The 22,621-nt window shown below is 43.7% G+C and overlaps 1 protein-coding gene across 11 annotated transcripts in view; it reads left to right on the forward strand.

The window, feature by feature from the left end:
• LOC140410983 (protein lin-28 homolog B-like) overlaps positions 1 to 22,621 on the forward strand; it is a 441,051-nt gene that overhangs the window by 55,068 nt on the left and 363,362 nt on the right. For 7 of the 11 annotated variants that reach the window (XM_072499863.1, XM_072499868.1, XM_072499859.1 and 4 more), the window contains one exon: positions 3,402 to 3,583. In XM_072499863.1, coding sequence (XP_072355964.1) covers positions 3,402 to 3,583 — 182 coding nt within the window. Of the gene's footprint in view, positions 1 to 1,593; positions 1,616 to 2,448; positions 2,634 to 2,887; positions 3,143 to 3,174; positions 3,295 to 3,401; positions 3,584 to 22,621 lie in introns of those variants that run through there. The other 4 variants (XM_072499870.1, XM_072499865.1, XM_072499864.1 and 1 more) reach the window with 4 other exon arrangements.

Here is a 22,621-nt window from a genome sequence, read left to right on the forward strand (position 1 = left end):
ATTAAATCCCCCAAGCTATTTTTTGGGAGTTATTTTCTTAAGGGATGAGATTTTTTAAAATCTTCCTTTACAAAGAACAACTTGGCTGATTCTTTCTGAATGGGATAGATAAAGCTGGAATGTGGACTGACCAGCTGACCAAAGCTATACCTTTGCATGACTTGAAAGGCTGGTGTCCTCTCACAGGAAATGAATGACTCGATAAGATCTGACACCATTGACCACTCTGCTGACCCGACCTTAATTCTCCTAATACGAGGGATAGCCTGAAACAGCCACTTTTGTCGGCCGCTGTCGAGAGGATCAAATATTAAAGGAAACATTTTGGTAAAGCAGTGGCGCTTGTTATAATTGACTTCCTCGATTTGTATTTGGAGGGGTGGGGGGATGGGGCTTAAGTGGGGTGCTTTTTCCAAGGGCCGGTGAAGACTCGGTGGACTCATTTGTGTGTTTAGGAAGCAGGTGAAAGCTTTCCACCATTCCCCCCCCCCCCTTTTTAAAAAAAAAAGCAACTGTCCAGTAGATTTATTAACGGAATCTCAGGAGTTTAGAAATATCCTTAATTTGTCTGAGGTATGCGCCGCATTTCGAGACCGTTCATTCATTCTACACCGAAAAATCAATTAACACTAAGACACTTCCTTCCCTCTTTTTTTTAACTGGGCGTCCGTCAAGAGACTTTTATTGCTTTTCATTTGATTTGTAATGGCTGTGCTCACAGCTTTGAAGTGGGTACACATTCATATAAAATACAAATACTGACAATGGGACATTTGGGCTTTTGTTGGGGGCATCTGGTTTCGTTCGAAAACAATGAACGGTTGTTTATAAAATATGTTGTGGGTGTAATTGTTTTTTGATTTTAAAAAAATGTAATCGGTGGGGCTGGTACAAAGCAGCACTGACGAGAAACAGAGTGATTGCAGAGCCAACAAACCCCACCATTCTAGGTCGCTTTAGAGATTGGACCGCAACTCACGCTCTGTTGAAATAACCTATAGGAAATTTACGGTTGAAAACTTCAAAGGAATTTCAGGACTGAGAGCTTCGACTTTAGTTAGTCAATTAGTTGGTTGCTGTCTCTTTTTTTTTCTCTCTCTCTCCCTCCTACCTCCTCTAAGCTGTTTAAGGGAATAACCTACACCCGCCGACAGTGCTTGGCATGCCCACACTTTGGGGATGTGATGCAGGTTGTGCGCAAATAAACGTTGCGACTATTTAAGACGCTGGATGTCAGAGCACCACACAAGCCATTTAAGTGCACACTGCCCCTTACAATTGGTCAGACTGGTTGGCGCCAACGCGTCAGGCTAGTTTTTTTTGGGAGGGGGGGGTGGATAGTGGGAACCCCCCTCCCCATGGTAAATCGCTTATGTATTGGTCAACCCCTCCCCCTTCCTAAAATAGCACGCTTTCTCCCTTGTTTTTGATCCCGGGAGAGCCCGTGCACCTTTTCCCCAGCAGCCTCCCAACGTGAAGGTATTTCAAAATAACAACAGAGGCACTGAAGCAAATCCTTGACCTTTGAACCCTTCCGGAGGGGCATTTCCTTTCGCCAGAAAATGAGGGAAAGTCGCATGCGGGAGAGGAGTGATTTTCTTCGGTGCTAAAATGTGTGCGTTTAAAACCTTGCTGCCCCCTTCCTTCCTCCCAGGTACACGTGTCCTCAGAGAGAACAATGCACTCGCCATCCGCCTTCTGAAATAAAGGCATCACCAGCGCCTCGCGTAATTGATGAACCGTTTTATAGTTTAAATGGAGACCATTTGAAAATGACATCTTTGCACTGGGATGATACCACCTTGCCTAAGGGGAGGTACCTAACAGCAACCACCCCCCTCCACATACAGCCCCGATTGAGCATGAAGCTCTGACATATATTTGATTTCCTTTCTGCCAGCATGTTCTCTGAATGTAGCAGAATAAAACCAGCGCAGTCCGCCCTCCCCAGGCCCTCCCTTGCTCCCACACTCTTTGCCCTCCCTGCACTATTTGATATCAGAATATTACATTCCGGAAAATCGACACTTGCATCAATTGTGAAGGATGTTTTGCCAGCTTATTGCTGCCGGCCGAGTAATTTACAAGAAACCGACGCAGCGAGATCAGCCCACATTACATAAAATCGTATTTTGGGGATTACAGTTGATCTGCGATTGGGTTTATTCTGTATATTTAGGTTGACGATTGCGACAGAAAGCTACACAACAGGAGGAGAGAGAGAGGGAGATCCTGTAGCTTTAAGTCTATGGAGCTGACCGGGGTTCATCAACAATGTCGGACAAATGAGCTGGATAAAAAAAGCTGGCGGATTTATTTATTTTTGGGTGGGGGTGGGGGGAGTCGCGGTGACAGGTTAGGGGAGAGGCCGATTGGCCTCTCTGAAGATTGCGATGTGTAATTAGCGGCAAGAAAGCATGTAATTGACGAGTCACATGTGTGCCAAGACCAGGAAAGGGGGGGTGGGGGGTAAGGAGGGAAGCACGTTACACCATGCGAACACTGGAGATTGCTAAATTTCTCATCCCTCAATCCTCTCACGCTAGATTGATGCAGAAGATTAGCCATTCCGAGGAAAAAGTTGTGATCGGGCGGGTTTGCGCGCAGGGGCCTGTGTGACAACATGGCCGAAGGTTACTTTTTTTCTCTCTTTGTTTTGAAAAAAAAATCCTTTTTTGCATATTTTTTCTTTAAAAAAAAGGAGATCGCAGAGGGGGCTTTTCCCCAAACTATTGTTGCAGATCTCCCAAAATGTACCCGCCCCTCGTTTATTCACAACTTCAAAGGCTTTCTGAAGGGCTATTGTGCTGCGAGTGTTTGTGTGGCATTGAGCACAGTTTTGTGTTCCCCCCCCCCCCTTTTATCTCCCCCTCTCTTCAGCTTGTATTTGTGTGTGTGGGTGGAAGGCAGGATTACACCTGCGAGTTTAGTTGGGAGCACAGTACTGCACACGCTGGATGCTCGCTGGAGTTCTCTTATTTTAGTGGAAGGTTGTTTTTTTAAAAAAAGGGGGGAGGTTTAAAAAAACCGCTGTTGAATGTTGATCACGGTTTGCGGAAAGAGGGGAGGAAGACCAGCCCGGGCCGGTGTGATAGTGGTTTCTACGGGGAGATGGGATCCGTTTTAAACCAACCTCATTCCAGTTACGTACGGTTTGCTAATCTCAACATGGCGTAAAAGGAGCATTCTGGACCCAGATCGATATTGCGAGGGCTTTGGCTCAGACGCTGCAGCCAATGGCCCACGGGCGATGCAGAGTGTTTCTTCTCTCCTCCCAGAAGCTTATTTTGAAATGTATTTTGTTAATGATTTCCACTTTCTTCCCCCCCCCCCCCCTTATAATATCAGATAAACTGAAACCTTTTTTCTCTCTCCCCTGTGTGTGCCATTCAATTGTCCAGGAGGGGCGGGTAAAGGTGCTGGAGACGAAAAAAGAACATTGGCAGAGAAAGAAGAACCTCAAATCCAGCAGGGAACAGGCCACTGTAAATGGTTCAACGTTAGAATGGGATTCGGATTTATCTCCATGACTTCTCGGGAAGGCACCCCCCTGGAAGCGCCTGTGGATGTTTTTGTGCACCAAGTAAGTTTGCATGATTCCGCCTGTTTCATTCATTGTTTTTAAATGTTTTACCTTTGTTGTGGAGGGCGGGGAAGAGAGGGTTGTTAGCGGAAAAACCTTAAAAAAAAAAGTTTAATTTCAAGAACTGCCACTGTCCATGCGATTGGTGTAAAGGGGATTGTGTGTACGGTGTGAGCTGGAGCCGGCACACTTTGAATAGGCGCTGAGTTTTATTTCTAAATGTTGCTTCGAGTGGTGCGGACTCTGGAAAGGATGTTCAGGCGTTAGGAGCTGAACGTGACCTGGCAAGAATGGTTTCTTTTTTTCTGTACACAATGTTTTTTTGTGGGAAACCGTGGGGCGAGTGCATGCGATATCTGTTTAAAAAATGAGATGAATGAATGGAGTTGATGGTAGAAGTCGCACTCGGTCACACACACACTCTCTCTCTCTCTCTCTCACACACTATCTCCCATTTTTCGCAGATACTCTCATACACACTCTCACACTTAAACGCACACGCTTTGCCAATTGACGTTCTCTGCCGGTGCAAATGTCAAATAAGGATCTGCTTGTCAAGGTCAGAGGTGAAACCCGCAAATGCTGGGCTCAGACTGGGGGAAAGGGATCGAGAGAGGGGCGGATATTGTCATGGAGCCGCACCCCCAATCCCCCCCTTCTATAAGGCTGAAAGCTTTAAAACACCACCCTCCTCCTTTATATAATTGCGTTTTCTTGCAGATATTGGGGAGCGAAAGAGCAATTTCCCCCTTTATTATTTGACCTGGCTGGCTTTGTGTGACGCTTGGGAGAACGAATCTGGAAGAGCAGTTAGTTGATTAAATGAAACTATATATTACTGATGTGGAACTGTGCTAGTTGCCCACTATTGTACTAACGAATGATTTCCCTATACTATAACTAACTACACAGAAAGAAGGGACCAAATACGACTTTTGCAGCCGGCAACTCCCCGCCCCGCCCCCGCGTCCAAATTGGCAGAGAACAGATATGAAGATGTGAAATTTCTTTTTTTTTTTGGGGGGGGGGGGGGAGCCGCGGAGAATCGAATTCCTTTAGCTGTGTCGTCCCTGGTATTGTAGAGGGCCCCTTCACAATGCTGGTCTTCACTGCATCTATCTGCATTTCTGCCCGTTTCTCTAAACCTTTCCTTGGGTACGTTAAGTAGGGGTTTACGACCTCGTAAAAGTTGTTTTACAGACCAAATGCCGAGAGAAGACAGGAGAGGGAAAGGGGTGTTTGGGCTGAGCTGGTGGCACCCCTCGTGCTCTTATGGCATAGGTCGTTGAGAACTGTTGCCACCATGGAGGCGGGCTTAAGATCTCGAGTAGAGTCTTACCTGGGTTAATATTTCTTATTTAATTTAGTCAGCGCGTAAAATTTGAATTTTTTGCTTTGTTTTGGGGTAAGAAAACTTTGTCTGTTTCTGGCTCGAACGTGTGCTTTGTAATTACTGGAAGTGGCTCAAGGACGTTTGAATGAAAAGCTCGTGGTTTGCAAGCCCATGAATCGCCTTTTGCAGGATGGGATTGTTTGTTGGCAATGATTTGAATCATTGTTAGAATTATAAAAGTAGGGTAGGTGGGATTTGTTAAGGATGGAGATGGTTTATGCACTATGTTTATGTTTGTATTTGTACTGTTTACTGTTATAAATACCTCCATAAAATGTTTTGTAAAAAAAAATTATAAAAGTAATTGATGATATTACCCCTGTCTGGGTATTTCAAGCGTGGCCTTTCTCTCACCATGTGTTCCAATGGACTTTACTTGGAAACTGTTGCACGTGTTTCACAAATAAAATAAGTTGCATTGATAAAAATGTTCTGTGAATTATATATTTACCTACTTGTCCTCTGAGGTGGAGGAGAACACTAGATAACACACTGGCATATACATACTTACAAAGGTATTCAGAGCATCCAATTGTTCAAGCAATTCTGTGCTGGTTAAAAATGTGATGTTTTTTTTGCTAGTTTTGTGGTCATTGTAATTACTGTTGGCCTTCTGTTGAGCTGTCATTTGCCTTGTGTATTCTTGGGCATTTAATCCACATTCAAGTGATTGAAAGGAGCAGTTTTTCAAGCAATGGTTGCATTTTCGAATTAGGAACTGTTCAGTGCATCTTCATTATTTCAAAGGAGAAAATAACACAATTGGAATGCATTTTTAAAGTTATCCTATTTTACAAAAGGTGACCATTTAAATGTTTCTTCATGAGAATTAACTCTTGAGTTCTCCAATACCCATTTGTGCAACCATCTTTCACAGGACTTAAACTGAATTTATAACCAACAGATTACCTGCAGTTAGTCTTCGTATTCGATATCTTAAAATTGATGGAGTAAAAAATACATTTTTTACCTGGATTTCTCAGTTGTAATATAAACAAGAAGAGGATAAGGAATGGGGGGTTGGGGGAGTTGGATCAAAAGTCAACTATTGCATAAAACTATATTTTAAGATATAAATTGTTGTAAGCCCTGCATGTAATTAAATAATTATTGTAAAAGAGAACCACAAAAAAAACTCATCTCGGCTGTGTTTATTCTGGTGTAACTGCAGCTACCGAATCTCATTTGCACTTTATTTTTGGCAGAGCCCTAATCACTGTGACCTCAAACACAAATTAGTTTCAAGTAATTCACGTAAACTCGGTATGTTTTTTTTTCATTTTTAAGTTGTGCAGATGAATAGATTTTACTTTTGAACACTCATTTTATACACTTCTGTTTCTGCTGAAGGTTTGATGTCCAAACATGCATTATTTCTATGAAATGGTCTAGCGAGATATATGGACCATTTATTTATCCAAAATAGCTTCACATTTTTTAGTATTTTATTGTTACGGCATAAAAAACAGTTGAAGTTTAGTTGTGCATTGAATAGATCTGCTGAAATGAAACTGAATGGAACCTACAGAATTAAGTTTCCCAGAAGCATTCAAACACCGAAATTAACGGTTTAGTTATAATTTGCCAAATGTCTTTTTAAAAACTTTTTCTGAAAGATATTTTTCAACGTTTAAATTCCACATTTAAAAGTTACTAATTCTCCTTGAATGTTAACAATGTCCTGATAATATATAAAAGCAACTAGAAACACAAATAAAAGCAAGCAGCATGATGCATACAAAGATTGGCTACAAAACAATGTTTCATACATCCATTATTTTTAAATATGCTATTAAGAATCTAAACAAAAGACTGGTTCAAAATATAACAATGGAAACATAATTTCTGATATCTAGTTTTCTCTTGTTAGTCTACTTTGCAATTCTACTTCTTGCCCCTCCCTTCTCAGCCCCTGAAGGCACTGACCCCTTGCTGTGGTCTGGATCTCCTGGTGCAAAGGACTCTGATGTCTCATCAAGGTAACTATTGCAATTGTTGGGAGATTAAGCGCCAACAGGCTATCCCAACTATGGAAGACACCATGTCAAACTCCACACCTGTCCTCCCAAAAGCTGAACTCCAGCAAGGGTTATTGGATGAGGAATGAGATAATTTCCTCCTCCTGTGCACCCACCGCCACCTTTCAATCAATCAAAATGTTGCTTCGGCCATTTCCAGTAATCCAGAACAGCTAATTCAGCACAGACCAAGAAATAGATTTAAAAATGTATTTTAAAAAACAGCAACATATACAAGAACATATTCCACAAACTCAGTCCACAGTTTGTACAATTTTTCCCCTTTCCAGCAAATCAATACTGCATTACTAAATAATATTGAATGTAGCAAGTAAATTTAATAGCAGCCTTTTAAATAAAAATTAAAAATGTATAACCAAATATAAGATGTATAGGGGAGGGCAGCATGGTGGTGCAGTGGTTAGCACTGCTGCCTCACGGCACCAAGGACACTGGTTTGACCCCGGTCCCGGGTCACTGTCTGTGTAGAGTTTGCACATTTTTCACGTGTCTGCGTGGGTCTCAACCGCACAACCCAAAAAGATGTGCAGGGTAGGTGGGTTGGCCATGCTAAATTGTCCCTTAATAAAGAATCTTTTTTTAAAAATGTAGATTATCCAATTCATTTTTTCCAATTGAGGGGCAATTTAGTGTGGCCAATTAACCTATGCACATCTTTTGGGTTGTGAGGGCGAAACCCACGCAAACACGGGGAGAATGTGCAAACTCCACATGGACAGTGACCCAGAGCCAGGATTGAACCTGGGACCTTGGCACCTCCTGTGCAAACTCCACATGGACAGTGACCCAGAGCCAGGATTGAACCTGGGACCTTGGCACCGTGAGGCAGCAGCACTAACCACTGCACCACCGTGCTGCCCCAAATATAAAGAATCTTAATGTAAATGACTACATTTTAATATCTGCCAGTTTTTAATACATTTACATCTGATGACAACATGATAACTGTTTCTTTTAACATAAATTGTACAGAAATAGAATTTATGCTGTTAAGTTATGAAATAAGATAATTGACCAGATAATCTGTGATTGAACTGGTAATAGGTTACTTCTCTAGAGTTTCCTCATGATTGGGGATGTTTAAAATATCATCTGGCTGACTATAGGATATTCATAACATATGGCAGTTAAACTGGAAAACACATTTCAATAGTCTTTTTTAAATTCCTCAAATCTGTTGAATCATTTGTGATGCGGTATGGCCACAGAGAGAGCTTTCTGCTGGTATTTCTATACAAGTCATAGAAATGCAAGCTAGACATTCAATCATGTAGGTAAGCACCGATCATTACCTACTTAATACAGTTTAAGGCCAATACCTGGCAAAACCAAGAAATGTAGAGATCTATAAATACAACATTTCACTGTCAGTAGGTTTGTACACCATTATTAAGTTTAGGGACAGCACGGTAGCACAGTGGTTAGCACAGCTGCCTCACGGCACCAATGTCCCAGGTTCGATTCCGGCCCTAGGTCACTGTCCATGTGGAGTTTGCACATTCTCCCCGTGTTTGCATGGGTTTCTGCCCCACAACCCAAAGGTGTGCAGGCTAGGTGGATTGGCCATGCTAAATTGCCCCTTAATTGAAAAAAAAGAATTGGGTACTCTAAATTTTTGAAAAAGTTTCAATTTGCTGCACCTCATGACTGATGTATTTTATTAAACTGTTTAAAACCTTAAATGCGACTATTCTGAATTCTAAAATGTACCAAACATGCTTCTATTTTAAAAAGAAAAAATGCACTGTATGATTATTAGTTAACTCAAATTTGTAGAGAGTTTAATTGATCATAAGGATTGATTTTACATCTCAATGTATAAAAATACAAGGGTGTTTTATGGTTTTAAAATAACTTGAAAGATTGTATTTCTAAGTTACCAATTTGTTTCCTACAAAATTTACTAAGAAATTGAAAATTAATCCTATTTATCAGCGTGTTTCCGAATGTGCATTGCTATTGGTTTTGGTAAGGCGGACTGAGAGTGAGAAATAATCCTGACGTTGATATCAAGTGAGGGCAAATAACTCGTCAAGATGGTTGAACATATTGTAAAAATACACTTGTGGTCAGTAGCAATAATCAGTATATTCAATCTATTGATTTTTTTTTTGTGTGGAGAACATTGGTTCTTCTGTGTTGGCTTAACACTGCTGTTTTTTGTAAGATAAACTACAGGAAACTGTAAATCACAATTTAATTTGTAGATCTGGCATAGTCAGCTCATAAAATGTCATATTTTGCAATGACATTTTGATAACTGTTCTTTGATCAGCGCGGTCAGCTGTTTGAATATGTGTAAATTGCTGAACTTTTAAAAGTGTTTAATTTGTAAATCTGTTTAGTCATCTATTTACAAGAACAAATTAAGTTTCGGTTTGTTGCATGTCAACCCAGGTTCGGGAAGATGCTGTGAAACTTTCAAAGTAGATGCAAACTTAAATGAGGCATTAAGTTAAATTATCAGAAAGGACTTGTTCCTCTGAATTCTTCTTCTTTTATATCAAATGTTGCACATAAAACATATATCAAGTCTTGAAAGATTAACTTGGTACGACTTAAAAGTTGCAAGCATTTGGGGAATGCCACTTTTTTTTAAGGAAGTATGTTTAACTGATCCTGGATCAGATCTGGTTGACACTATCATTCTTTGAAGATCTGGGTATTTGGCTTCCCACAGAGCATCCAACTAAACTGTCAGCCCCCTTTGATGAGATAAAATGGATAAAGCTCCCATGCTGATAAGACATTTGGAGCTGTTCCTGTCATAAAATGATTTAAATATTTGCTCTACACTTTTGTCAAAGGTTTAGCTTCATTGAGTATTTGCATATGTTAATTGTGTCCATTAATACTGGCTCCGTAGCATTTTTTCAACCCTCTCTTTCAAGTGTGGTCCTTTGCCCTTGAAGGTATTCATTGTTTTAAATGCCGTTCTTCACAGGTTGTTACCATCTGGGGAGGGGGGGGGGGGGCTGCTGCTGCTGCTTGTGGGCTTCATGTTTCACATTAAAGATCCTGAAAATATTTACTAACCTCTTAACGTATTACAAGTGCTGGTCTGACAGTATTTAACAACATAAATCACAGCTGTAGTGCACAGAATTGCCTGCCTTTTAAAATGCATTTTAATTGTTGTTTTTCTTCAATTGAGACATATTATTTAAGAATGAAGTATTCGTACCTGAGCAATTCATTGTACAGTTAAAGTTGTGTCTCAAAAGGTTAACTGATAGCCAACATAAGAAATTACGCCTTGATGTAAAAGTTGTAGGCAATGATTACTAGCTTCTGTACTTGCAAATAACTCCAAAACATTACTCGTTTACAGATGTGCTGACACAACAACCATTTTTTGTAAGGGCGGCACAGTAGCACCGTGGTTAGCAATGTTGCTTCACAGCGCCAGGGTCCCAGGTTCGATTTCTGGCTTGGGCCACTGTCTGTGCGGAGTCTGCATGTTCTCCATGTGTCTGTGTGGGTTTCCTCCGGGTGCTCCAGTTTCCTCCCACAAGTCCCGAAAGATGTGCTGTTAGGTCATTTGGACATTCTGAATTCTCCCTCTGTGTATTCAAACAGGCGCAGGAGTGTGGCGAGTAGGGGCGTTTCACAGTAACTTCATTGCCGTGTTACTGTAAGCCTACTTGTGACAAAATAAAGAAATTAATTGTAAATATAATTTGATATTTTCTCCCATCTTTTTTAAGGATGCTCTCTATCGAATTATTTTTAAGATACTGGAACTTGCTGAATTTCTGTGCTGCATTATGGGGCATTCACTGCACCAATTGGGTACAAAATGGTCAACTCCCAGAAAACATTTTATAATGAGCGAATAATGTGTTTTCATTATGGTTATAGTTGCATTTGCCTTTTATATGCAAGATTATAACAGCAGGAAGTTTGAATCGCTGATGGTGACAAATTCAGGGAGTTTTACTGGGAGCTACCCCCAAATCCTGGCTGCTTCTTGAAGCTGGGTGTTAGCACAGTGTTCCTTTCAATGACAAATGCAGGCTGAATATTGAATGTAGATATGATATTAGTCATACTTCCCCACTAACCCAGTGAGTAGCTGAACCACACAGACTTAAGAAGATCACAGATTAGGTCCCAAGTCTATGCTGAGCTAATGAATGGTGCTATACTCTGAATGCCTTTTGGATGAGCTAATTTAATATAACTTGCAACCACTGCTGGAAAGCCACGGTGCAGGCACATGGAGTAGGGCTGCTGTTCAAGTGGACAATGAACACGAGCAGGACTGCAAACCCTATTTCTGTGTTTTAGTTTTTAATGTATGGATATAGGTGAGGAGGGCATGATTGGTCTTGGCTGTGTTTCCTAGGTGATCAAATATTCTACTTATGCGCATTCATTATGCATGAATCATGATATCATGATGAAGTATTGGCAGGAGATCCATGTCAATTGAGCTGTACTCCAGCAGCTTGTCAATGTCTCAAAGGAAGTGTGGGGAAGAAACCAGAATTTCCCCCCCAAAAAATCAAAGATATGGGGGTAACTACAAGTATTTAATAAGATTTTCGACAGAATGTTGTTGAAAATATACATTTTTGAGGCGGTACGGTGGTGTAGTGGTTAGCACTGCTGCCTCATGGTGCCGAGGACCTGAGTTCGATCCTGGCCGCAGGTCACTTGTCCATGTGGAGTTTGCACATTCTCCTCGTGTCTATGTGGGTCTCACTCCCACACCCAAAAAGTTGCAGGGTAGGTGGATTGGCCACACTAAATTGCCTCTTAATTGGAAACGTTTTTAAAAACCATAAACTGTTGTGAAGAAAATTCAATCTAAATTTGTCATTGGGAGTAAAGAAATGTTCATAATCTAGAAAATAGGACCAGGAGTAGGCCCTAGGGCCTTAAGGGACTACTGTGCTATTCAATGAGATATTGGCTGATCTGATCTCAGTCTCAATTCCACTTTCCTGCCTGTTCCCCATAATCCTCGACTCCCCTATAGTTAAAAAATCTGTTTTACCCCAACATTAAAATATTCATGATTTATCAAAGATATTATAGCTGAGCACTTAAATAATGGCAGGATCGGACAGAGTCAGCATGGATTTATGAAGGGAAAATCATGCTTGAAAAATCTACTGGAATTCTTTGCGGATGTTACTAGTATAGTTGATGAGGGGCAGCCAGTGGATGATGTATATTTGGACTTTCGGAAAGCTTTTGACAAAGTCCCGCATAAGAGATTAGCATGTAAAATTAAAGTGCATGGGATTGCGGTAGCATATTGAGATGGCTAGAAAACTGGTTGGCAGACAGGAAACAAAGAGTAGGAATTATCAGGTCTTTTTCAAATTGGCAGGCAGTGACTAGTGGGGTACCGCTATATCAATGATTTAGATGAGGGAACAAAATGTAATATCTCCAAATTTACAGATGACACCAAATTGGGTGGGAGGGTGAGCTGTGAGGAGGATGCAGAAATCCTTCAGTGTGATTTGGACATGTTGAGTGAGTAGGCAAATGAATGGCAGATGCAGTATAATTTGGATAAGTGCAAAGTTACCCACTTTGGTTGCAAAAATGAGACAGCAGACTATTATCTGAATGGCCATAAATTATGAAGGGGGGGAATGTTCAATGAGACTGGATGTCCTAATACATCAGTCACTGAAGGTAAGCATGCAGGTACAGCAGATGGTAAGAAGCCAATTGGTATGCTGGCCTTCATGGCAAGAGGATTTGAATACAGGAGGAGGGATGGCTTGCTGGAATTATACAGGGTCTTGATGAGGCCACACCTGGAATATTGTGTGTAATTTTGGTCTCCCTGTCCGAGGAACAATGTTCTTGCTCTAGAGGGAGTGCAACAAAGGTTTACCAGACTGATTCCTGGGATGGCGGGACTGACTTATGACGAGAGATTGAATCGGTTAGGATTGTATTCACTGGAGTTTAGAAGAACAAGGGGGTTTCTCATAGAAACCTAAAATTCTACCGGGACTAGACAAGGTAGATGCAGGAAGGATGTTTCCAATAGTGGGACTGTCCAGAACCAGGGGTCACCGTCTGAGATACAGGGTAGACCACTTAGGAGAGAGATGATGAGAAATATCTTCACCCAGAGAATGATCAGCCTGTGGAATTCATTACCACATTAAGTAGTTGAGGCCTAAACATTGTATGTTTTTAAGAAGCAATTAGATATAGCACTTGGGGCAATGGGTATATGGGGGGGAGGAAGCGTGAATAGGCCGTTGAGGGCGGCACGGTAGCACAGTTGTTTCACAGTGCCAGGGTCCCAGGTGCAATTCCCGCTTGGGTCACTGTCTGTGCAGAGTCTGCACGTTCTCCCCGTGTCTGCGTGGATTTCCTCCGGGTTATCTGGTTTGCTCCCGAAAGGCGTGCTCGTTAGGTGATTTGGACATTCTGAATTCTCCCTTTGTGCACTTGCCGGAATGTGGCGACTAGGGAATTTTCACAGTAGCTTCATTACAGTGTTAATGTAAGCCTACTTAAGACAATAATAAAGATTATTATTATTATTGAGTTGGATGGTCAGCCATGATCATTGGCGGGCAGGTTCAAAGGGCTGAATGACCTCCTCCTGCCACTATCTTCTATAAACAAACTTCCACATTTCTCTGGCAAAGAGAATTCCAAAAATTCATAACCCTCTGCGAAAGAACATTCATATTAAATGGGAGATACATTGTTCTGAAAGTGTGCTCTCTTCTATCTGACATCCCCAGGAGAGGAAACATCCTCCAAATATCTACCCCATCAAACCTTCTCAATATATGTTTCAGTAAGATGACCTCATTCTAAACTCCCAATCCAGTCAGCCATTGCTCATCAGCCAATCCCTTTCATCCCAGAAATCCACCCATGGAATCTTCCCTGAACTGTCTCCAATGCAAGTATTTCAAGCTTAAATTAGGTGACCAAAATTGCAGTGCATGTCAAGAGTGGTCTCAACAATGCGCTGTAATGTTATAGTAACATTTCCCTATTTCTATACTCCATCCTCCTTACAGTAAGGACCAACATTCCATTTGCCTTCCTAATTACTTGATGAACTTGCATGCTAACTTTTATTCTGCAGTGTTCTGTAGTCTCTTTTTAAAAATTTTACAGTATCCAATTCTTTTTTTTTTCCTAATTTAGGGGCAATTTAAGATGGCCAATTCACGCACCCTGCACCACTTTGGGTAGTGGGGGTGAGACCCACGCGGAGAATTTGCAAATTCCACACGGATAGTGACCCGGAGCTGGGATCGAACCCGGGTCCTGGGCGCCGTGAAGTCTCTTTCTATTTAATTAATATTTTTGCTTTTCTAATCTTCCTGCCAAAAACACCTTAGATCAGATATGGCATTTGTTTTGTCTTAACCTATTTATATCCCTTTGTTTCCTCATAACTTGCTTTCCTACATAACATTTGTGTCAACAAATTTGGCTACAATACAGTTATTTGACCCCTCAAATCATGTAATTATCATGAGAGATGTGGAGTCATTTACAGCACACGGAGGCCATTGGGTCCATCAAGTCCATGCGTATACTTTGTCGAGTAATCCAGTCAGTTCCAATCGTTCCTGTGTTGGTTGATTAACTCCGTGTCCATCCAATTTCCTTTTGAAATCATTGATTGTTTCAGTGAGTTCCAGGTCATTACCACTCAATGCATTAAAAAGTTCTTCCCCGCTCTCCTGCATTTATTTGTTGGCCGAAACTTTCAATTTGTGTTCTCAAGATCTTGTACTAGTAGCTCGTCGGAACCGTGTTCCCATGCCTCCTTTATTCAAACCTCTCATCATTTTGTACACTTCACTCAAACTCATTCAATATCCTTTTTGTTCCAAACAAATAGTTAAGGCACAACCAGCTAGGATGGGTCCTGGGTGGTGGGGGGGGGAAGGGGGGGGGGGGGGAGGGGGGGGAGGGGGGGGGAGGAATAGAGTTGCTGCTGCTAAGATCAAGGAGGAGCTGGAGCGAGTGGGGTGGGTCAAGACGGGGGTATGCCGCTGTGGGGAACGGGCCGGGTGTGGGGTGCGGGCGCGTGGCTGGCCGAGGAGGGGTCATGGCTAGTCGGCAGGGGAGGGGGGGCGGGTAGCCCCCCTGATCCGGCTGATAACCCCCTGATCCGGCTGATAACCTGGAATGTAAGGGGACTGAATGGGCCGGTTAAGCGGGCCCGCGTGTTCGCGCACCTGAAGGGGCTCAAGGCGGATGTGGTTATGCTCCAGGAGACACACCTGAAGGTGGCAGACCAGGTAAGACTGAGGAAAGGGTGGGTAGGTCAGGTGTTTCACTCGGGGCTAGATGCCAAAAATCGAGGGGTGGCGATCTTGGTGGGAAAGGAGGTGTTATTCGAGGCGTCGAGCATTGTGGCAGATAATGGCGGTAGGTACATAATGGTAAGTGGTAAGTTGCAGGGAGAGAGGGTGGTACTGGTCAATGTGTATGCCCCGAACTGGGACGATGCGGGTTTTATGCGGCGTATGTTGGAAGACTTGGAAGTGGGGGGCCTGATAATGGGGGGAGACTTTAACACGGTGTTGGATTCTGCACTGGATCGCCCCACGTAGAGGACGGGTAGGAAGCCGGCGGCGGCTAGAGTGTTGAGGGGATTTATGGACCAAATGGGAGGGGTGGACCCTTGGAGATTTGCAAGGCCGGGGGCTAGGGAATTTTCATTCTTCTCACGTGTCCATAAGGAATTTTCATTCTTCTCACATGTCCATAAGGCTTATTCTCGAATCAACTTTATCATTTTGAGTAGGGCGCTGATAGCGAGAGTAGAGGATACCGAGTATTGAGCAATAGCCATTTCGAACCACGCTCCGCATTGGGTGGACTTGGAGATGGGGGAGGAGAGGGACCACAGCCCGCTGTGGCGCTTGGAGGTGGGGCTGTTGGCAGACGAGGAGGTGAGCAAGCGGGTCCGAGGAAGTATAGAGAGGTATTTGGAGACCAACGACAACTGGGAGGTCCGAGTGGGGATGGTATGGGAGGCACTGAAGGCGGTGGTGAGGGGAGAGCTGATCTCCATTAGGACCCACAGGGAGCGGGAAAGACTGGTGGGGGAGATGGTGAGGGTAGACAGGAGGTATGCGGAAGAGCCTGAGGAAGGATTGTTGAGGAAGAGGCGCAGCCTCCAGGACGAATTCGACCTGGTGACCACCAGGAATGCGGAGGTGCAGTGGAGGAAGGCCCAGGGGGCGATTTACGAGTATGGGGAAAAGGCAAGCCAGATGCTGCCGCATCAGCTTTGGAAGCGGGACGCAGCTAGGGAGATCGGGGGAGTTAAAGATGTGGTGCGGAGTGGGGTTGACATCAATGGGGTCTTCAGGGACTTTTAGGACCAACTGAGGTTTCCGAAGGTGGAGGAGGGACTGGTGGCGGGATCGGGGGCCCCGATTGGGCTGGAGGAGCTGGCCAAAGGGATAGGAAGAATGCAGGCGGGGAAGGCACCGGGGCCGGATGGTTTCCCAGTTGAATTCTGTAAAAAATATATGGACCTGCTGGGCCCGTTGCTAGTTAGGACCTTCAAAGAGGCAAGGAGGGGAGGGGGGGGGGGGCTTTACCCCCGACAATGTCCCGGGCACTGATCTTCATCCTGAAGCGGGACAAGGATCCCCTGCAATGTGGGTCTTACAGACCGATTTCCTTGCTAAATGTAGATGCCAAGGTGCTGGCGAAGGTCTTAGCCATGAGGATTGTGTGCCACAGACCATCCATGAAGACCAGACAGGGTTTGTGAAGGGGAGACAGTTGAACGCGAATGTACGGAGGCTTTTGAACGTTACCATGATGCCGGCGAGGGAGGGGGAGGTGGAGGTAGTGGTGGCGATGGACGCTGAGAAAGCCTTCGATAGGGTACAGTGGGGATACCTGTGGGAGGTGCTGAAGAGGTTCGGGTTTGGGGAGGGGTTTGTCAGGTGTGTTAGGCTGTTGTATGAGCTCTCGATGGCGAGTGTGGCCACAAATAGGAGGAGGTCCGAGTACTTTTGGTTGCACCAAGCGACGAGACAGGGGTGTCCCCTGTCCCCCCTGGCTATGGCACTGAGAGAGTCGAGGAACTGGAGGGGGTTGGTGCGGGGTGGGGAGGAGCATAGGGTGTCGCTTTATGCGGACGACCTGCTGCTGTATGTGGCAGACCCGGTGGGAGGAATGCCAGAGGTAATGAGGATCCTTGGGGAATTCGGGGACTTTTCGGGGTACAAGCTCAATATGGGGAAGAGCGAGCTGTTCGTAGTTCAGTTAGGGGACCAGGAGAGGGGGATTGGTGAGCTCCCACTAAAAAGGGCGGAGAGGAGCTTCAGATATTTGGGGGTCCAGGTGGCCAGGAGCTGTGGTGCCCTGCATAGGCTTAACTTTACAAGGCTGGTGGAGCAAATGGAGGAGGAGTTAAAGATGTGGGACGCGTTGCCACTGTCCTTTGCGGGTAGGGTGCAGTCAATCAAAATGACGGTGCACCCAAGGTTTTTGTTCCTGTTCCAGTGCCTCCCCGTGTTTATCCCGAAGGCTTTTTTCAGGCGGGCTATCAGGAGTATAATGGGATTTGTGTGGGCGCGAGGGACTCCGAGGGTGAGAAGGGTGTTCCTGGAGCGGAGTAGAGATGGGGGGGGGGGGCTGCCCTGCCCTGCCCAAGCTCTGTGGGTACTACTGGGCCGCCAATGCGACGACGGTGCGCAAGTAGGTGATGGAGAGGGAGGGGGCTGCATGGAAGAGGCTGGAGACGGCGTCCTGTGTGGGTATGAGTCTGGGGCGCTGGCAACGGCGCCGCTGCTGCTCCCTCCAAGGAGGTATACCACGAGCCCGGTGCTGGTGGCGGCCCTCAAAGTCTGGGGGCAGTGGAGGTGGCATAGGGGAGAAGTTGGGGCCTCGGCGTGGACCCCAATACGGTAATAAAGGATCCTTATTCCTTAAGATACATTGAGAATTGAAGAATCATTACATCGTTATATTCAAATTTGATGGCGTCCGCAATAGCTAGGTTCAGTGTATTTGTCTTGTACCACACTCTTCCTGCAATCAAACTCGAAAGGATTTTAGGTTTTTACATTATACTATCGATTGTTTCCCAATAGGTAAACGGTAGTGAGTGGCTGACCTACCTTTTTTTTTTAAAAAGAGTACCCAATTCGTTTTTTTTCCAATTAAGGGGCAATTTAGCATGGCCAACCCACCTAGCCTGCACATCTTTGGGTTGTGGGGGCAAAGCACAGGGAGAATGTGCAAACTCCACACGGACAGTGGCCCAGAGCCAGGATCGAACCTGGGACCTCGGCGCCGTGAGGCAGCAATGCTAACCACTGCGCTGCCGTGCTGCCCCTAAACTGTTGTATTTAGTCCATTGAGTTCTGATATGCAATACTAAAGGGATGGATCAGATCATGAATTAGCAATGTCCTTAAAAACATCATTAACCTGAAAGATAAAAAACATTAAGGCCAAGCAACTGAGTAGAATTGGCAGCATGTCCGGGGCAGCACGGTGGCGCAGTGGGTTAGCTCTGTTGCCTCACGGCGCCGAGGTCCCAGGTTCGATCCTGGCTCTGGGTCACTGTCCGTGTGGAGTTTGCACATTCTCCCCGTGTTTTGCCCCCACAACTCAAAGATGTGCAGGCTAGGTGGATTGGCCATGCTAAATTGCCCCTTAATTGGAAAAAGTGAATTGGGTACTCTAAATTTGTTTTTTTTTTAAAAGAATTGGTAGCATGTCAATTCAATATTCAAAGTCTTTGTCCACATGCCATGGAAAGTCAGCATAAAGCTAATTTCCCTGAAAGTGCTGTCATCAGTGATGCCACAGGTGTAGATAAGAGAATCTAGAGCTTATTAACCGCCATCTAGTGGTGGCAGTACAATAATTGCAACAGAAAAGCCCAAATAAGGAATGAGCCACCTACAGCAATTTGAATGTTACAGATTTTAGAATGTTTTTTTTAAAGTCCTGTTAAATCTGATTTTACATTTGTTTCCACAATACACACTGAGATTTCATTAATGAATTTTAGGTCAGCTAAGTTATGATGTAAGCCCTTTTTAACACATTTCTCTCTTTTGGTACAAATTTATGGAAATCCTCTATCCATAAAGAACTGGTATTAACAGATTCTGCAGCAATAACAAACGAATGGCAGAACGAGTGTCAGTGTAGTACAAAAGGAATATTGTACTGTTGATATTTTAATCCATTCAAATGAGGCGTTGAGTCATAGCCCCATCTACTTTCAAATGACTTTTCTAGGTTTGGCTATGTTCAATTAGTTCTGTCTGTCGTACATTACAGTAATTCATTGGGTTTAGAGTTTTCAGTTGAGATTGTGAAAGATGCTTTATAAATCAGGAGACAAATTACTACTCCATTATACCAACTGCTGGAGAACATTTTAACAAATAATTATTAAAATCTCAGCTGGCCTTTTTAATTTTAAAACCTTTCTTGATAATACTTATTTCCCCCCCCCCCCCCCCCCCCCCAATCAAAATGTTGACTGATTTGCTGCTCTCTTATTCCACAGGCACCAGTAACCCTCGAGTACCTAATATAAAACCATATTGGGTAGCACGGTAGCATAGCGGTTAGCACAGTTGTTTCACAGCTCCAGGATCCCAGGTTCGATTCCGGCTTGGGTCACTGTCTGTGCGGAGTCTGCACGTTCTCCCCATGTCTGCGTGGGTTTATTCCGGGTGCTCCGGTTTCCTCCCACAGTCCAAAGATGTGCAGGTTAGGTGGATTGGCCAAGCTAAATTGCCCTTAGTGTCCAAAAAGGTTTATTGGAGTTACTGGGTTAAGGGGATGGGGTGGAGGTGGTGTGTGCTTGAGTGGGGTGCTCTTTCCAAGGGCTGGTGCAGACTCAATGGGCCGAATGGCCTCCTGCGCTGTAAATTCTATGACCGTCAATACTCACGTGAGTGTAGGTGGGCTTTTTGGCTACAAGGAGCATCACAGCTGAGCCTGATCCTGTCAGCTATAAGCTCTGCATGATTTCTTCATAGACATGCCCAAAGAGGAAATCTATTCCGTGATTGAATGTGAAGGATATTTCTTTTGTTTTAATTTAGAGTATCCAATTTTTGTTTTCCAATTAAGGGACAATTTAGCTTGGCCAATCCACCCAGCTTGCTCACCTTTGGGTTTGGCGAGACCCACACAAACGTGGGGAGAATGCACAAACTTCACACACGGGCCTGGATCGAACCTGGGACCTCGGCGCCATGAGGCAGCAGTGCTAACCACTGCGCCACTGTGCCGCCCAATATGAAGGATATTTCATTCAACTTGGAAAAACGTATTGCTGACAATAAAATTTCAAAAAAAAAATTACATTCCGCAGCATTAATACATCGCACAAAGTAAATTATTTTAAAAGAATCTGGGTGGGTGGGGAGAGGTGAAGAAACTGATGCTGCATCATTTCTTACCCTCTCCCTTACTACTTAACATACAGAACAAGTAAAACTGAGAAGATTTAAAAGGTCCAGTTGAAGTATAAGAATCGTAGAATCCCTGCAGTGCAGAAGGAGGCCATTTGGACCATCAAGTCTGCACCAACCCTCTGAAAGACCCCCTACCCCCGTAATCCATTACCCCTACCTAACCTTTTGGACACTAAGGGGCAATTTAGCATGGGCATGGCCAATCTATCTGATGTGCACATCTTTGGGCTGTGGAAAGAAACCAGAGCACCCAGAAGAAATCCATCCAGACACTGGGAGAATGTACAAACTGAAGTCAACAGTCACACAAGGCTTGAATTGAACATGTGCTGCAAATGAAATACCCATAAAAATCATGCACCATTTCTTCAATGAAACGGTCAGCATGGTGGTGGTGTGTAGCACTGCATCCTCACGGCGTCGAGGACCCGGGTTTGATCTCAGATGCGGGTCACTGTCTGTGTGGGATTTGCACATTCCCCCTGTGTCTGCATAGATCTCACCCCCACAACCCAAAGAGGTGTGGGGTAGGTGGATTGGCCACGCTAAATTGCCCCTTAATTGGGAAAAAATAATTGGGTACTCTATTTAAAATGTTTTCAATGAAAGCCTAACTTGTGAAGAGATTTTATTATCATAGTCATTCACAAGGTTATGCTTTGTTATCTAATTTGGATAATCTAAACTGGTCTTGATTATCCATAGTACATCAACTCCATTGTCCATAGTACATCAACTCCATTGTATTAGAAATAATGACATGCTAATGATATGAATAAAATTGGGTCCAGATCAAGGCCTCTTCTTTAATTTGTTATTTTCAACTCTTAATTTTACGTTCAAAGATATGTGGGAAATAGCAGATACCTGCAATCTTTATTCATTATAAGCAAGAAAGAAATGTTTGCACTCAGTGTTTCACATAACTTTGAAGAACAATACTTTTTACTTTCTCGGTACACATGACAATAAATCTAAGTACACCTTTTGTTATGTAGGCCTCAAAAGTACTTGTTTCCTCTGCCGGTGTACAGTGAATCTGAAGTTTCTACTATTTTCTGGCCCCTCCCCATCTCTGTAATCTCCTCAAGCCGTACAGCCCTCTGAGATATCCGTGCTCCTTTAATTCTGGTTGCTTAAGCATTTTAATCATTTCACCATTGGTGTCTGTGTCTTTAACTATCTGGGTTTTAAGCTCTGGAATTCACTCCCTAAATTTTGCTCCTTCACAACACTCCTTTAAAATCTACATTTTTAACCAAAATTTTGGCCATCTGACCTAATATCTCCTTATGTGGCCCTGTTTTTCTAAAAATAAATAGATTACCCAAATATTTTTTTCTCCCAATTACGTGGCAATTTAGCATAGCTAATCCATCTAACCTGCACATGATCTTTTCGGGCTGTGGGGTTGAGACGCATGCAGACGTGTGAATGTGCAAACTCTACACGGACAATGACCCGGGGCCGGGATCGAACCTGGGTCCTCAGCGCTGTGAGGCTGCAGTGCTAACAACTGCACCACCGTGCTGCCCTCATAATTTGTTTTATAAAGCCTCTGAAGTGCCTTGGGAAGTTTAATTGCAATCAAGGCTCTATATGAACATAAATTGTTCTTGTCCAAGTAACAGCCCTGCGAACCATTCCTAACGATACTTAAAATTCTTAAAATCCAGGATAGGTACAGTGAGTGCCAGTCATTTTGAAAACAAAACAGGAGTTTTATTTTAGCAAGGTGTAGTTTTTTTTTTTTGCTCTGAATTATCAGTGAAAATGGTCCCTTCATAGATCTGATATTTTTTTTTTTTCCTTTTTATAAATTTAAGAGTACCCAATTCCTTTTTCCAATTAAGGGGCAATTTAACATGGCCAATCCACCTACCCTGCACATCATTGGGTTGTGAGGGTGAGACCCATGCAAACACGGGGAGAATGTGCAAACTCCACAATGGCAGTGACCCAGTGCCGGGATCGAACCAGGGTCCTTGGCGCCGTGTGGCAGCAGTGCTAACCACTGCGCCACCGTGCTGCCCTCCTAGATCTGATATTCTTGTCTCAGGATATGAACACAAAGTTCCAATTGCATTTTCTTACGTTCCAGGTACTGATTTCTGAAAACAGCTTAATTGTGTTTTATTTGTGTTGTTTCCTAGCGTAGCTCTGACAAAATACAGTG

This window comes from Scyliorhinus torazame, chromosome 4, assembly GCF_047496885.1.
Source record: "Scyliorhinus torazame isolate Kashiwa2021f chromosome 4, sScyTor2.1, whole genome shotgun sequence".
Lineage (NCBI taxonomy): Eukaryota > Metazoa > Chordata > Chondrichthyes > Carcharhiniformes > Scyliorhinidae > Scyliorhinus > Scyliorhinus torazame.